Here is an 18,173-nt window from a genome sequence, read left to right on the forward strand (position 1 = left end):
ATTGATTGATTACAGGCACACATTCTCTTTCTCTCTGACATGCAAGAGTTAAAATAGTTGCTCTTTCTGTTGCATGAGAGCGGTGGAAGAGTGCCCCTCCCTCTCTCACTCTGTTCCACCCTATACTCTCTGTCACGCACATACCTCAGAGATTCATACTCCCACTTTAAGTTTGTGTCACGCACACATACATGCAATCACCTTAACATATACTGTTGCCTGTAGACGACATCTTATGGGAACTGGTTGCACAAATCCCTCCTTCTTCTCTGAGTAGACAAATTGTTTGGTCAGAGGGTCGCTTGGTCCAGTGTTCCGGAAAGCAAGTGCTTACTTGAAAAGGAGCCAACAATGTGTCCCAGTGGAATAGAGGCAGAGGGGTACAAGAGAGCCTGGTTCCTGTCTAGGTTTGTTCCTGCGTTTCTAGAGAGTGTTTCCTAGCTACCATGCTTCTACATCCACATTGCTTGTTGTTTGAGGTTTTAGGCTGGGTTTCTGTATAAACACTTTGTGACATCTGCCTATGTAAAAAGGGCTTTATGAATAGATGTGATTGATTGATTGATTACAGGCACACATTCTCTTTCTCTCTGACATGCAAGAGTTAAAATAGTTGATCTTTCTGTTGCATGAGAGCGGTGGAAGAGTGCCCCTCCCTCTCTCACTCTGTTCCACCCTATACTCTCTGTCACGCACATACCTCAGAGATTCATACTCCCACTTTAAGTTTGTGTCACGCACACATACATGCAATCACCTTAACATATACTGTTGCCTTTAGACAACATCTTATGGGAACTGGTTGCACAAATCCCTCCTTCTCTGAGTAGACAAATTCTTTGGTCAGAGGGTCGCTTGGTCCAGTGTTCCGGAAGCAAGTGCTTACTTGAAAAGGGGCCAACAATGTGTCCGAGGGGTAAAAGAGAGGGCCTACGAGGGCAGCAAATTAAATTAGGCTTAACAAGGACATTAAGAGGGAAAGTACCTGAGGATTAAATAACATTCTGGTGAAGTGGTAATTCACAGACCCAGAGCACAGACCCAGTGCATTACTTCAAGAGAGAGGAGAGGTCATCTAGAACCAGACCCATGCAGACTTTCTACGCATCTCTCTGGGGATCCAATGTGTTGTTGAAATCTGCTCATATCCGCTAGCCTGACCAATCAGCGCAGGCGTGGAATGAATCAAGGACTGAGAGGATGGGTATTCTCCAGTTTCTTTGACAACATATTGCTCTGTTCTAGGGAGCTTCAAAAGAGCTGAAAACCTTATATTAAAAACCAGTTTTTAGGGTCATGTGGGTTTATTGAAGTGAGTTGCTTTATGACCTAGTAACCTTACCCCTCTCCTGATATAAATCGTGAGAGTGTCACTCCCTGACCTTAGAGATCCTTATTTATTCTCTATGTTTGGTTAGGTCAGGGTGTGACTCGAGTGGGAAAATCTATGTTTTCTATTTCTTTGTTGTTTTGCCGTGCGTGTGGTTCCCAATCAGAGCCAGCTGTCTATCGTTGTCTCTGATTGGGGTGTTGTTTTCTGTTTAGGTTGTTTCCCTGACAGAACTGTGCGCTTTCGTTTTCGCCTTTTGTTTGAGTGTTTTTGTGAACATTAAATCATGAACACTTTCCACGCTGCGCTTTGGTCTCATTCCGAGGACGAACGTTACAGAGAGGAGCGCTAATACACACATACATGTGTTCACAAAATAAAATCCAACCCACACACTGGAAAGAAGAGTTAGAACCCATTAGAAGAAAGAAGTATTAGACCGAGTGTATGTGTGCATGTGAAGCAGAAGGAGGGTGGTCGCTAACATGGGAATAAAAGGATATGGAGGGGGTGGCTTGACACAATACATCTGTGATTGCAGTAACGAGAGAGAGAGAGAGAGTTATGAATTTATGTAAGAAGGAGTGGAGGTAAGATAAGAATGCGAAGCTGGGTTGGGAAATATAAACCAAAGCAAGAGAGAAAATACATTGCCTGTAGTGAGGGAAGAGAAAGGAACAGGGGAAGGAGAAAGAGAAGGAACGCTTGGACAGAGACAAGAAGAGACTGAAAAGCTGAGAAGAGTGGCCAAACAGGATACTACTGAATTCTATTCAACATGGAAAATGTGAGCTTCTCTTTATTTTTCAAATGTTCTGTGACAGTAGCTGATATATCTTATGATTCTATTTACATATTTCAACACTTTGAGTAATGTAACTGACTTTTATTTATTTTCTCTGCTCACAAATTGTGTTGTCTTACCGCAGATGGCTTTCTATTGTGTATTTGTGCATGATGGCTTTGTATTTTAGCATGAATAAATGTGACTGTGGTGAACATGAGGTTCATTATGGGTCAAAAGCAGATAAAGTTGTTATTCAAAGTTTTTACTGACACCAATGCAAATATTATGAAATGTATTCAAATGTACATTTTACTATTCGATATAATCGAAGAGATTGTTGCCTTTTCTTAGATATTTTCCATGAGACTGACAAAGGTTTTACATGCCTAAGTCTGAAAGTGCTTGTGCTCTGGTTTTGAAGTGTGTACAGATAAGATCTTGGCCCGAAATTACTGACCATCTACCTATAGAGATCATTACAGGAAACCTGCAGACCCTTTCCCTTTAACGTAACATAACCAGCTTCTTACTTTTGTAGTGACAGGATCAAATGGCCTATTCAACCTATTTTTTATAGATCACATATCAGCCTCATTATGTTGGAAACATACAATGTTAATAGTCAGCTAGTTGTGCTTTGGAAAGTCATCGTGATTATCTACAGTCTATCATTTTCTGTACTGTATGTATTTTGACAAAAGAACTGGCAAGGAATTATATGTGGAAACTGGGACCTCTTGTCACCTGGAGAATATCCTTGAATGAAGCAAGAATATTAGTGAATAGTTGATTATTGTAACTCTCCCTGATAATATCTCTGATCAGTGGTGTAATGTGTTGTTGTTACAGATGGAGCTGCCACCTCGACCAAAACTCTTTGACTTCCACGGAGTCTCCATGACCCACTATTTCACTGACAACTGGGAGAACATACAAAACTTCCAGGCCAGGCCAGATGATATCCTCATCGCCACTTACCCCAAAGCAGGTCTGTGTTTGTGTGTTGCCGACATTTTGTAGGGATAATTGGATGACCAGAGACGCAGCTCGTTGACATGCCTCTCTCTCCCTCTTTCTCTCTCCCCATTTCTCCATCTTCTCTCCGCCCTCTTTCTCTCTCCCCCTTTCTCTCTCCCAGGTACCACATGGGTCTCCTACATTCTAGACCTGCTGTATTTTGGTCAGACAGCCCCTGAGCGTCAGACTTCACTACCTATCTATGAGAGAGTGCCATTCCTGGAGAGTGACTTCCATATTCTCCCTCCAGGTTAGAATACAACCCTGATATAACTCTACACACTGTGAAGCCTTTATCTTGATTACACATCAATAAAGTGTGAAGGGCACTGTGTACTCCAAATAAATAACTGATCAGCTGACAATGACTCTGCACTTAAAAGACACATCCGAGTCTGTGTAGATCAAATCTTTGTCATGCTTGAAAACAGAATCCGGAAAACACCACACACAATACAATAACCTAAGTCCTCATCAACAGCCTTTTTACTGTCACGAAGTTGGACTTTTTGAATGACTTGAAATCTTATACTGTGAGAAGTTGTGCTATTCACATATTCCAGCTACATGACAATAAGCAGTTTTACTGTAAAAATCATCCTTATCTCCAAAAAGTAACCTATTCAGATCCCCACCCCTCTGTACACATAGGAACGGAGCTGGCAGACAAGTTATCCACCTCTCCTCGCCTCATCAAGACTCACCTCCCAGTCCAGTTGGTGCCCAAGTCCTTCTGGGAGCAGAACTGCAGGGTACATTATATGTAAATTTCTCTCTCTCTGCTTGTTGTCTGTGTAGTCTGTGAATATGACTCCACTCATGTCTGCTGGTGTAGCATATGGTTAACATTTATGCATCCTCAAACCTCCTTTGCTGCTTTTTGACCAGTAAGTGAACTTAATTAATGACACAATTTGTGTGAATCCCCAATGGAGGGCAGCATTACACAATACACTAACCTTTGCAAAACTCTCTAGAACCAGCGTGTGTCTCCGTGTGGATTGCGAAGACTCTATAGAAATCCAGTCTTTGTAATCAGTGTTTGTTGTCCTCATTTTTTCCTCTTCCATTTCCTTCTGTGTGGTTTGTTTAAGTGATATTGCCCGAGAAGCCGGTGTTGGGAGGATATATTGACATGGGTGTTGTTAGGCCCGAGATGAAGTCGAGGTCCGGCAAACTGTACCAATATATCCTCCAAACACTGGCTTCGAGGGCATTATCACTTTTATACAACGGGTTGACAAATTTTCATTAAAAAACTTTCTTTTGATGAATTTATTCATACAATTTCATCCTTCCATGGGATGGGATGTAGTTAATTATACGTTGTATAATTAAATAATATACTCTTACATCAAGTAATGTTGTAATTGCAACGATGTCTCTCTCTCTCTCTCTGTAGGTAGTGTATGTGGCCCGTAATGCCAAGGACAATGCAGTGTCTTATTTCCACTTTGACCGCATGAACCAGGCCGACCCAGAGCCAGGAGACTGGAAGAACTTCTTACAGAGATTCATGGATGGAAAGAGTGAGTGAATGAGAGAATAAACAAGTGAATGAATGAGTCTGTGAACAAATCAATTACAATGAGTAAGAGATAGCACAGTACAGATGTTGATAAGGCTCTGTGATTCTGGCTTATTGATCAGTGTTTTTGCTGACTATATTTGCATCTCTATCTATCTCTCTAACATCCTCTCATGTCCAAATGGCTGCTTTCCTCAGTGGTGTTTGGTCCCTGGTATGACCATGTGACTGGCTGGTGGGAGAGGAAAGAGACTCACTCAAAACTCCACTACGTTTTCTATGAGGATATGGTTGAGGTGAGTAGAACAACTACCTCCTGTGCCATAAAGGTTCTGACCTCTTTGCAGATTATATAACTTACATAAAGGCAGTGTGTATATCCGTGTTATATTGTTATATTGATAATCTCTAGAATTAGCTTTCAGTGAGGAAGAGTACTGTAGTAGGATGTCCCTTGTGGGTATCCGTACCTATGTATGACATGCACAGCATCGGCTAGTAGACATGCTGAAGCTTGAACCTTGTCGTGCCTCCTTATTTGAAATAATACTACATGGTGTCAGAGAGGTTTTAATAATCACAATAACGTGAAGGACTTACCACGTGAATCATACAGCCGACAGACTGTTTCAAAGCAAGGAGGGCACAGAAACAGAGATAAGCAGCGTAGATCATAATTGGGCTAGTTAACAAGAGAGGACTATGTTACTGCGGGCAACGTTACAAGAGGTAGAAGCCGAGATGGATCCAGCTGCGACGTCATCTCTCAGAGCACTCATCCCTCAGGGTCTCTATACTGCCACCTACTGATATGGAATCTCAGTGCAGTGCACCTCAGGAAAAGAGGGGCTTTTGAAAGGAGTGGATGTTTTGAAAGGAACCATATATGGCGAAGTGGGGTGCGAAAGGTGCCACTCAAGACATCGTTTGGGTTATCGGATGTTACTCATGGTCTGCACAGATGACAGTATGGAATTTCAGTTCTGCAAAAAATTCTAATCAAATCAAATTTGTTTATATAGCCCTTCTTACATCAGCTGATATATCAAAGTGCTGTACAGAAACCCAGCCTACCCCAAACAGCAAGCAATGCAGGTGTAGAAGCACGGTGGCTAGGAAAAACTCCCTAGAAAGGCCAAAACCTAGGAAGAAACCCATGGAGGAACCAGGCTATGAGGGGTGGCCAGTCCTCTTCTGGCTGTGCCGGGTGGAGATTATAACAGAACATGGCCAAGATGTTCAAATGTTCATAAATGACCAGCATGGTCAAATAATAATCGCAGTAGTTGTCGAGGGTGCAACAGGTCAGCACCTCAGGAGTAAATGGCTTTTCATAGCCGATCATTGAGAGTATCTCTACCGCTCCTGCTGTCTCTAGAGAGTTGAAACAGCAGGTCTGGGACAGGTAGCACGTCCGGTGAACAGGTCAGGGTTCCATAGCCACAGGCAGAACAGTTGAAACTGGAGCAGCAGCACGGCCAGGTGGACTGGGGACAGCAAGGAGTCATCATGCCAGGTAGTCCTAAGGCATGGTCCTAGGGCTCAGGTCCTCCGAGAGAGAGAAAGAGAGAATTAGAGAGAGCATACTTAAAGTCACACAGGACACCGGATAAGACAGGAGAAATACTCCAGATATAACAGACTGACCCTAGCCCCCCGACACATAAACTACTGCAGCATAAATACTGGGGCTGAGACAGCAGGGGTCAGGAGACACTGTGGCCCCATTAGATGATACCTCCCTGACAGGGCCAAACAGGCAGGATATAACCCCACCCACTTTGCTAAAGCACAGCCACCACACCACAAGAGGGATATCTTCAACCACCAACTTACCATCCTGAGACAAGGCCGAGTATAGCCCACAAAGTTGTGTGAGTTGTGTCTTTGAACGTTACCTACCGGTAGCCATGTATGTAACGTTACGTTTTCGTAAAGGTAAATGGTAGCTAACGTTAGCTGCCTTAACTTATAAGAGCACACATTCATTTTACAATGTATTATTTATTATTGAATATTTAAAATAATAATAATTGAAATATCAAGCCATGGTGGTTCTAGTTGTTATGGAATTCCAGCGTTTCTAGTGTTTTTAAAGACTATTTTGGAAATCCCCACTTCTCCTAATGTGGTTCCTTTATACACCCCCACTTTTCCTGAGAGATGCACTGAGAGATGCACTGAGAGATGACATATCAGTAGGTAGCAGCATAGAGACCCTGAAGGATGACTGCTCTGACAGATGACATCGCAGCTAGACCCTATTGAAGAAGCCGGTTGGATTTCAGGTCTGGTGACTCCCAAGTTCAATGCGCTCTTGCGCAAACCTAGACAGGCCAGTGGCTAGTGCTGACAGATTTCGCATTAGCTCCGCTGAGAATGTTGATTGTATGGTTTACACTATGGGTGATGAAGCCGAGGACATATTAAAGGCTTCACTGTTGGCCCGAGGAAGAGAAACTTAACTGCAGTCCCGTTAAAGATTTCGTAGGATGACACAACATTATATTTGAGAGAGGTTGGTTTAACTTCTCTGGGATATGTGGGACGGTAGCATCCCACTTGGCCAAAAGCCAGAAAAAATGTAGCGCCAAGTTCAAATATATTACTATAAAAATCAATCACACATGAAATCACACATGAAAGACACCAAATTAAAGCTACACATGTTGTGAATCCAGCCAACATGTCTGATTTCAAAAAGGATTTACGGCGAAAGCACACCAAACGATTATGTTAGCTCAGTACATAGCCACAGAAAAACACAGCCATTTTCCCAGCAAAAGATAGTAGTCACAAAAAGCAGAAATAGAGATAAAATGAATCACTAACCTTTGATGATCTTCATCAGATGACACTCATAGGACATCATGTTACACAATAAATTTATGTTTTGTTCGATAATGTGCATATTTATATCCACAAATCTTGCTTTACATTGGCGCCATGTTCAGAAATGCCTCCAAAATATCCGGAGAAATTGCAGAGAGCCACGTCAAATAACAGAAATACTCATCATAACCTTTTGATGAAAGATACATGTTTTACATATAATTAAAGATACACTTGTTCTTAATGCAACCGCTGTGTCAGATTTCAAAAAAACTTTACGTAAAAAGCACACCATGCAATAATCTGAGACGGCGCTCAAACATAACAACATTTCTCTGCCATGTTGGAGTCAACAGAAATACGACATTACATCATAAATATTCCCTTACCTTTGATCATCTTCATCAGAATGCACTCCCAGGAATCCTAGTTCCACAATAAATCATTGTTTTGTTCGATAATGTCCAATACTTATGTCTAAGTAGCTACTTTTGCTAGCATGTTTAGTGCACATGTCCAAACGCTCGCGCAAATGCAGGAGAACTCGGACGAAAACTAACGTTCCAACCGGAGCATTCCTTCATGTCTGTAGAAGTTATGGAACGCAAGGCGATATCATGAGGAAAGCGCGTGACCAGGAACTGGCATTCTGCCAGACCAATGACTGAAACACCTCCAATCCGGCCCCACATCACACTAGAGGCTTCATTCCACGTTCTACAGACTGTTGACATCTAGTGGAAGGCGTAGGAAGTGCAAACAGATCCATATCTTACAGGGAATTGAATCGGCGATGAGTTCTCAGATTTTTGCCTGCCATATGAGTTCTGTTATACTCACAGACATCATTCAAACAGCTTTAGAAACTTCAGAGTTTTATATCCAATAGTAATAATAATATGCATATATTAGCATCTGGGACAGAGTAGGAGGCAGTTCACTATGGGCACGTAATTCATCCAAAAGTGAAAATGCTGCCCCCTATCATAAAGAAGTTAATGTGCGCAAACAGAAGATGGGTGAAACCGCCGACAGCTTTATCACAGCTCTTCACAAGCTAGCGGAACATTGTCAGTTTGACAGTTTGGCTCACTCAGGAAAGAACTGATCCTAAATCAGATTGTAGTGGGAATAAGAAATATCTAACTTTCTGAAGTTACAGTTGGATTTACAGCTTACCTTGTCCAAAGCTGTAAATCACGTTAGGCAGTGAGACAGTAAAAAACAGCAGGAAATGCTGTGCAGCGGAAGCTCTATGCAGACAGAGTTAAGAGAGTGAGGAAATATATGCGTTCTCATACCATGCTAAAAAAACTGAGAGGAACACAGAGACAGACGTGGAAAAAACAATCACGGACAGGGCCAGTAACCAGTTCAAGCGTTTGTGGCAAATGTGGGAAATCCCCTTTCGATCAAAGTTTTCAAAAATAAATTCCCCCCAAAACTTCCTAGGCTACAAGGTGACTACAAAATCTGCCTCAAGAAGGATGACATCCCCAATGCCATTACCACCCCCCGCCATGTGCCTATCCCTTTATTGGCCAAAGTAAAGGACGAGTTGGGGAGGATGGAAGAAATTGAGGCTGTGTCTAAAATAGAGAGTCCCACTGACTGGTGTGCAGGGATGGTGGTGGTTCCCAAATGCCAATGGGGACATAAGGATCTGCGTGGACATGACTAACTTGAATGAGGCCCTCTGCAGAGAGAGACATATCTTACCATCAATGGAACAGTCAACGGCCCAGATGGATGGTCATCACAAAGCTGGATACCGCTCAGGATGTTAGGAGATACCGATGTCACCAGAGAGTAGGGCACTCACAATGTTTATAACACGGTTTGGCCACCACTTTTTCAAAGACGCATGTCCCAGCTGTTGGATGGGCTGAGTGGAGTCATAGTCCATGCGGACGACGTGCTCGATTGCGGATGGGACAGAGCAGAACATGAGGACTCACAGCAGTTCTGACTAGACTCCAGGACACTGGCTTGACACTCAATGAAAAATGCACCTTCTCACAGTCAGAGGTCTTGTTCTTGGGACACAGAATCAGTGCAGCTGGAATAGAGCCGGACAAGGACAAGTTCAGTGCCGTCACAGACATGCTCCTCCCCCAGAACGTGGCTGAAGTTAGGGCCTTGTTAGGCATGGTCACATACGTGGGTAAGTTCCTCCCACAGAATTCAGACAAAACCGAACCCTTAAGAGAATTATTAGCCAAAGAGAATGACTGGTCATTGGGTCACATGCAACAGGCGGCGTTTGAGAAAATCAATGGAGACCTGGCCCCACAGAGAGTGCTGGCCCAGTACCGTCCCCACTCTAAGACAAAGGTATCAGCACATGCATCGTCTTTTGGGCTAGGCGTTGTCCTCACTCAGATGCAGGACAACATGGATTGGCAGATAATACATTTAGATAATACTACAAGTACAGTATCCAGTGTGTGTTTTCCTGCAGGATACGGGGAGAGAGCTGGACAGGCTGTGCTCCTTCCTAGGTTTGTCTCCTTCAGCAGAGGAGAAGGAGAGGGTGAGAGGAGGAGTGCAGTTTGATACTATGAAGAAGAACAGCATGGCCAACTATTCCACCGTCCCAATCATGGATTTCAAGATTTCTCCATTCATGCGAAAAGGTAGACTTCTCAATTTCTCCCCTATACCTCTCTCTCTGTCAGTCGTTCCCTCCTCCCCTCTCTATTTCCACCACATTTTCTTTGCTCATGACTCTCTCTCTCTCTCTCTCTCCCATTCTCCCACTCTCCAGGAAAGGTTGGTGACTGGAAGAACCATTTCACTGTGGCCCAGAGTGAACAGTTTGATGAAGACTATAAGAAGAAGATGAAGAACACCACCGTACAGTTCCGCACTGTAGTCTAGGGGTTGAGGTCAAATTGATTGTCTGATTGTTTGTGGTCAGCTAGATTGATTGTTTATTTGGCACATATGGACCTACGATAGGCTGGGCTGGGGTGTCAGTCTTCCATTGGTCCACAGTTAACTGGGTTATAGTGTTGAAATATACAGGGTGAGGATCATATCGTATCATATCCTGGAGTGTGAATGAGAAAGATCATGAAGTGTCTTATAATATCATTTTTTAAGAATGATTGATGCTACTTTGAGATATGAGCTATAGGTTGAGAACTAAAAACAAAAGTAAAATGAGGACAGGCTGCACAGTACATTCTTAGCAATGTGAGCTATTTGTAAATCATCTTGCCTGGTCTGTTTTTCAGTGTCTGAGAAAAAAAACTGTGAGAGTCGATACAGTAATAAATATATGAATGGAGAAGAGCATTATTAAGCATCAAGCATTGTTTTATTCTGTTTAAAAAATATACATTCTTTGAAACTGTAACAATTCCTACTCGTATACAGTATGACTAAACGTAATACATTGATGTTCATGTACTTGTACTTAAATTAATATGAAATGTCTATATGACCCAAAGTGGTTAAAGAGACAGTAATTTGCACATAGACACACCCTCCACTTTTCACAGCTGTCTCAGCTGTATGTTCACTATGCCTGTGGAAAACATGACACTCGCACTGTAAAAAGTGGGATGGCGCTGTTGTTCATCTGAAGTGCTTCTACTATTTGGAATGATAGAAAATTACACTTTGGTTCTTCCAACCTACTTTATTCAATTTGCCTAAAATCAAATAATGTATTTTTTAGATCAGTGTGATTTTTTATTTATTTAATGAAAGCTTCTAAATTGCTTCCAACAACTCATGCGCTTGCACATTGAATAGTGGCAGGGGCAATGTAGTGGTGGCAGCTTATCAGAAGAGTTGGAGGTGTGGCTAATGGGGGCCTTTTTTTCACACGTGAGAGTGAATGTCATTCCAGTTAATGTGGTCTATTGTATTTGATATTAAATGTTAAACTTGTACACTGCCAGCATCTGTAATGATACTTAAATAAATGCATGTGGTACTGAAGTGCCTGATGAGGCTTTATGTTGAGGTAGCCAATGCTTGGTTATTATCTCCTCAACTACTGTATGAACATTTACCTGTGACATCTGACCTCCTCACCAGACCTCCTTACCAAGTAACATTACAGAGTATCTTTTTGTATTGATTGTTTGCGTCTAACAAGCAACCTGGCGATCAAAGGTTGATGCAGTAGGTGAAAGATGTGTACACGCTTCACACACTGCCCAGGCACACACTCTGCAGCCTAGTCTCTGGTCAGGTAAGAGGTAGACACACATACACTGTTGAGAAGTGATTTAGACAGTGTGTTGAAGACAATGTAGGAGGTTTAAGGGCACAGAAAAGACAAAGACACTATCTAACCCAGGACACGGTCCATTCAGTAGTCTATCAGGTGAGTGTGTGTGTGCTTTGATGGAAGTTGGGGGATTGAGTATGTCTGGGGTCAGGTCAGGTTTGTAAAGGCATACACAAACATAGGTTTGGTTTGTTCTTAGCAGAACTCAGCAAGGAGAAGCAATCTTTGCATACTCCCTTAAAAAGCCATTCGCTTGAAAAACAAGAAACAAGCAGCAATTCTACTGTTTGTCCTCTTGAGACGGTGTTGTGGAAAATATTGAATCAAATACTTATTGAATAGACTTTATTACAGAGAGTAACAAAGCCACGCAATTCCATGGAAGAACTGACTCTTCATTCTTTGTGATTGGTTTTATACAGTTACATAACATCGTTACTCCACTTTGTGAATCTTGTCTTAGTTTCCATTCTCTTACTGGCTCAGACATTGGGGCATAGATTCTACTGGTGGCGTGACATGCATACTCCTACTGATGCCTATCACTGATTAGCTAATGTTCCTGTCAAAGGTCTTCACAAGTTCAGGCCGATGTTGTCTATGTATGATTAACCCATGTGCTTGTCTGTTAGCCTTCACAAGATCAGACATGGCCCAGACCAGTCACGTCTTGTTAGTCTACCATGCCTCATCCACACAGATTCTGCTTGCGTTCTGTTTTTTACATGTCTAATGGTTAACTCGATGTTGGTCCAGCTTTGTACACTCACATGGGCTTCAGCCTTCATTCTGCTTACACATGTCTAATATTTAAACTTATATACATTTTTCTGTCTACTTCAAAGAGAACAGTATAGTTACTGAGAATCACCAGATGACTGGAAAATTCTCCCACAATGGCATATCAAAAACACAGCCAGTACACTTCCTCAAAATAGTCTGAATTAATCTAAGATAATTCAAGAATTTTGACGTTTTTGCCGCGGAGGTCTTGGTTGAGTAATTTTACATCTAATTTTACATCTAGATGTTTGGTGCAGTATTTTTCAAGTTAAAAAAATAGCTTGAAAAATAGGCGTCTGTCATTGAATGACAACAAACACTTCATTGAAGAATCCCTACTGTTGACCAATCACAGAACTTCGACTTACCTCAAGAATGTGTGCTTCAACAGCCCACAAAAAACGTTGAACGCTGTCGAACACCAAAACTAACAAAAATGACACAAAATGTTGTCATAATATATGCGCAAACTGTTTTGACTGGGAAGCATATGGTAAGCTTAAGGTAATATTAACTTCGCTCAATTCTGTGTCCAGCTGCCACCAAGTGGTGAATTTCTGGTAATGTAAGTACCCCTGGCGATTTAGTAGTGACACATGAGATACTGAGAGGGAAAGCAGAAAAGCCCCTCAGCTTCGGAGTAGATCCAGAACAAACCAGACCCTTTCCCTCAATGTAAAAGAAAATGATGGAAGAGAGAATGGGGGAGGAGACAGGAAAGGAGGAGCACAGAGAATAAATGAGGAGTCATTTTGTAAGCAGTGCATTCACCTTGAGGTATCTTACTCAGAAAGAACAGGGTAAGTCAGATATTTTGGTATGTAGGAATTGCTATCATGTGTAGTATGGTTTTACTGTCATCATTTGAGAAACATTAAGACTTAGGCTTTGTTAAAAGGATCCAACCCTTTTTTTTTTTTTTTTTTTGCCTAAAATGACATACTCAAATTGAACTGCCTGTAGCTCAGGACCTGCTGCAAGGATATGCATATTCTTGATACCATTTGAAAGGAAACACTTTGAAGCTTGTGGCAATGTGAAACGAATGTTAGAGAATATAACACATTAGATCTGGTAAAAGATTACACAAAGAAAATATACTTTTTCCCCCTCTTTTTTTCTGTACCATCATCTTTGAAATGCAAGAGAAAGTAATGTATTGTTCCAGACCAGGCACAATTTATATTTTGTCCACTAGATGGCAGCAGTGTATGTGCAAAGTTTTAGACTGATCCAATACTAATAATATGCATATATTAGCTTCTGGGCCTGAGTAGCAGGAAGTTTACTCTGGGCATGCTTTCATCTGAACGTGAAAATGCTGCCCCCTATTGCCCCGTATCATCAGCAATTAAAAATTGCTTTCCTCAGTGGAATGCGTCCCGAGATAAGCCATGCCATCAAACAGAAACTAGTAGGCGTGGGGGCTAGCAGAGCTGAGAGGGGTGAAGAGATATGCTGTTCACTATGAGCAGCATGGGAAAAGTGAGAGAGCAAAAAAGGAACAGAAGGTAGCTGAGTATCTAATGGCTACTCTAGGAGAAATTGCAGGGAAGTGTATGGGTGACAGAGGAGGACGGACTAGGAGAGAAAGGGGGAATCAAATGTTTCAATTGTGGCAAGGCAGGACATTTTGCTAGAGATTGTGAGGCACCGTGTAAACACTGCAATGAAGGAGGCCATAATCAACGAGACTGTAAAAAGAACTAGGATAGGAGAGGCAGGAGAGAGGGTCGAGGCAATTACAGAGAGAAAAGCTCAGGCCCCTTCAGCCAGACTCAGAGGAGGAAGAGGAAGATGAGGCATGACTAATTATGGGGAGCGGGGGAATAGACTCTAGTGAGAAGGAGGAGGATTTTCAGGATTTGGTTGTAAACACTAATTGTGAAGTTTTTTAATTGGCTACTATTGATTTGGCATTCCAACAGGAACAGAAACCCTATTTGACACTAACAATAATGGGAAAGAAAATTCAATTTCTGTGTGATACTGGGGCTTGTCACACAGCAATCTGTGCAGACGATGCTCCCGACAGGGTAAAAAGTAATGGGCAAAAGATCATAGTACGGTCAGCATCAGGTCACCAATTCATGGAATGGCTATCCGCTCCTGTAACACTGAAACATGAGTTATCTGGGGGAGAAGCCACTGTTCCTGTTCTGATATTGAAGCTATGCCCCGTCAACCTGTTAAGCCGGGATGTAATGACTAAACTGAATGTAGCCGTCACTCCCACTGAGAGGGGAATGAAGGCATACATTGTCAGAGATAATATGGTTGTCTGTGGGGACGGGGAGCCATGTTATTGGTACAGTCAGGATTTGCTGAAGGGGGGGGGGGGGGGGGGGGATAACGGATATTCCTAAAACCTTGATGGAACTCTCAGACAAAGTAGTACCAGGACTCATTAAGATGTCTCCCAATGACTTACACTGTACTCTCTGCTATAACAAACACCCAGGTCCAGATCCAGTCTATGAGGAAGCATTACTTAAAACCCCAGAGAGAACTATAGGGTTAAAGTGGTTTCACTATGACAGCACTCATGCTGCTGTGGAAGTGGAGCTACCTCCTCAGAGTCAGAAGCTGTTCAGAGAAAGGTGGAGTCCCCATGTATCTCTCGCCAAGGAGCCCTCGGAAGGGTGGGAGGACATGGGCCAGTGGGTGTCAAAGGGGAGGAAAATGACAGACTGGGTAGACATGATTAGTGGAGATCAACACAGTCCATCAACCGATAGGTATCGTAGGAAGCTAAATTGGAGAGCTTATAGTGTTCCTGGTGTACATCTGAATGAGTGTGTAAAATACTGAGGAGAGGAGTACCTGTTAACAGAAGAACAGGAGTTAGAATTAGAGATAGTCCCTGAACATTTATGATCACAAGGTCCAGCAGATTTACCCGAAATCTAGGTCAGTTTGACCCTCCACGAGGAAGCCAAATTTTGATATATGTAGATGACATTTTGGTGGCGAACCCCTCTCAAGAGGGCTGTAAAACTGACACTCTAGCTCTGTTAATGTTTTTGGCTGAACAGGGGCATAAAGTTAGTAAGAAAAAGTTGCGGCTGTGGCGGGGGGAGGTTATCTATCTAGGACACACCATAACACAGGAAGGGAGAACACTTAACTTGACTAGAAAAACAGCCATTTTAGAAGCACCTAAACCACTCAATAAGAAACAGATGATGAGTTTTCTTGGAATGATTAACTATTGCCATGCGTGGATACCCCACTTTGCATTACATACCGGAAAGTTCAGTGAGTTGATATATGGTAAAGCTATGGCAGCCAGAGAGAAGATAGAGTGGACTTGGGAAGCAGATGAACAGTTTATGAGCATCAAGAAGCTGTTAACTTCCAGCACAGTCTTAGCATTCCCCAGATATGATAAGCCCTTCACACAAACAGTGGCTTGTAGGGAGGGGTTCATGACATCTGTACTAACACAGAAACATGGGGGAAAAAATAAGCCAATCGCTTACTGCTCCTCCCGACTAGATGAAGTAGCTCAGGCTATGCCACAGTGCTTGTAATCTGTGGTGGCAGCCGCACAGGCAGTAGAAGACTCTGCCTCAGTGGTACTTTATCATGATCTGACCCTAAAGGTTCCGCATGCTGTATCCATTTTGCTATTGGAACACAAAATGGCATACATGTCACCGGCTAGACATCTATCATGTATGATAATTCTGTTAAATATGCCTAATTTAACAATAGAAAGTTGTACTACTCTGAACCCCTCCACATTAGTTCCAATTGAAATAGATGGCAGCCCACATGATTGTGTAACGGAAACTGAGAAAATTGTCTTACCAAGACCCGATTTGACAGACCTAGCTTTATCTGATGGGGAACTGACTATGTTTGTAGATGACTCATCGAGAAAGAACCCTGACGGCACAAATGCCACAGGATATGCTGTAGTAACAGAAGTTGAGGTTTTGGAAGCAGAGCACCAAGGAATTATTCAGCACAACAGGCAGAGATTGTTGCACTCACCCGGGCATGTCAGTTGGGGATCGGTAAGCGGGTTACCATTTATACTGACAGTGCCTATGCATTTAATACAGTACATGTCTTTGCAGCCCAATGGAGAAACAGAGGAATGGTAACCACTTCTGGTAAACCGAATACACATCCTCAGTTGATTTTGAATCTCTTAGATGCTGTTCTTTTACCAGAGAAGTTAGCAATTTGTAAGTGTGAGGCTCATACTACAGGAACAGATAGTATTAGCAACGGTAACAGAAGGGCAGACCAGGAAGCGAAGAGGGCAGGCCTCAAGCCACAGCCGCCGACACAGCAATTCTTAAAAGAGGAAGTGAACATAGACAGGACCATCTTAAAAGATTGTCAGTCTAGAGCACCAATGAAATAGATTTTAAAATGGGAGAAGTTGGGAGCAATATATAGAAATGATATTTGGTGTCATGATAAGTTGCCTATAAGTCATTGTTTAGATATGCAACAATGTTGGGCAGAGCCATGTATCAACAGGAGGGATGGTGGAGATAATAAGGAAGCACTTCGTAGCATACGGGATCACAAATTACTTAATTTTTTTTGTTCCAGATGTGTTATTTGTGCACAGAATAATCACCAGGGTAGACAGAAAGCACCACAGGGAGAATATCCCTGGGCGAAATATCCTTTCCAACAACTAGAAATTGATTTTATAGAACTCACTAAAAGTGAAGGAAAAAGTGGTGTCTAACTATCATAGATAAATATACTAAATGGGTGGAAGCTTTTCCCACCTCTGCAGATGCAATAACAGTGGCTAAGGCATTATACCAAGATATTATTCCTAGATTTGGTCTAGCAGAAACCCTTTATTCCGACAATGGGTCCCATTTTTCTAATCAAATTATAGACAACATTGGACAGAAATTAGGTATAAATATGAAGAAACATTGTTCCTATCATCCGCGATCGGCAGGTCTGATAGAGCGCATGAACGGTACGATAAAAAACAGGTTAACCTCTTTGGGCTCAAGGGGCAGTATTGAGTAGCCAGAGAAAAAGGTGCCCATTTCAAAAAGGCCTCCTACTCAATTCTTGCTCGTACAATATGCATATTATTATTATTATTGGATAGAAAACAGTCTCTAGTTTCTATAGCCGTTGAAATTTTGTCTCTGAGTGGAACAGAACTCATTCTACAGCAATTTCCCTGACATGGAGTCAGATTTCACACATCTTGGCCCCTGATCTGGAGTCAGTTTAAAGGTCCCCGTGAATGCTATGAGGATACAGACACTGCTTACGTCTTCCCCTGGATGTCTTTACGTGATGACGCTTTGAATGGTGTCGATTGCGCAATCACAGCCACTATAAAACAAAAAAACGTGTAGGTAGGAACTCTTTTCCAGCTGCGCCGGACGCGCGGTGGACACCGACCTGCTCTTTTTCCAAGCATTAGTGTAGCCTGTAATATTTCTCCGGTCATGTTTTTACTTGTAATAGGTGTTAAAGACATCATAAGGTAGTTAATTTAAACCGTTTTATAGCAATTTATATCCGTTTAGTGCGATTTTGGGACATTTATTTCTGAGACACTTTCAACCTCTGGGCACGTTTCCAGTTCATGCCGAACGCAGTGGGCATTTCCACATGGCAAGAGGACAGCTTTCGACCAAAAGACGATTAG

The 18,173-nt window shown here is 42.3% G+C and overlaps 1 protein-coding gene across 2 annotated transcripts; it reads left to right on the forward strand.

Annotated features, from left to right (window-relative positions):
• The first annotated feature begins 1,399 nt into the window (after positions 1-1,399).
• Positions 1,400-11,463, forward strand: LOC139542843 (cytosolic sulfotransferase 3-like). Of its 2 annotated transcripts, none has more exons than XM_071348740.1 (8): positions 1,400-2,117; positions 2,967-3,105; positions 3,256-3,384; positions 3,762-3,886; positions 4,537-4,663; positions 4,861-4,958; positions 9,956-10,130; positions 10,262-11,463. In XM_071348740.1, exons 1-8 carry the CDS (start codon positions 2,109-2,111, stop codon positions 10,372-10,374), a joined length of 915 nt encoding a protein of 304 aa, XP_071204841.1. In that variant the 5' UTR covers positions 1,400-2,108; the 3' UTR covers positions 10,375-11,463. The 2 variants fall into 2 exon arrangements, with proteins under 2 accessions (XP_071204841.1, XP_071204842.1); XM_071348741.1 differs by having other exon boundaries at positions 1,424-2,117; positions 3,786-3,886.
• The last annotated feature ends 6,710 nt before the right edge of the window (positions 11,464-18,173 follow it).

The sequence above is a fragment of the Salvelinus alpinus genome, chromosome 17, assembly GCF_045679555.1.
Source record: "Salvelinus alpinus chromosome 17, SLU_Salpinus.1, whole genome shotgun sequence".
Classification (NCBI taxonomy): domain Eukaryota; kingdom Metazoa; phylum Chordata; class Actinopteri; order Salmoniformes; family Salmonidae; genus Salvelinus; species Salvelinus alpinus.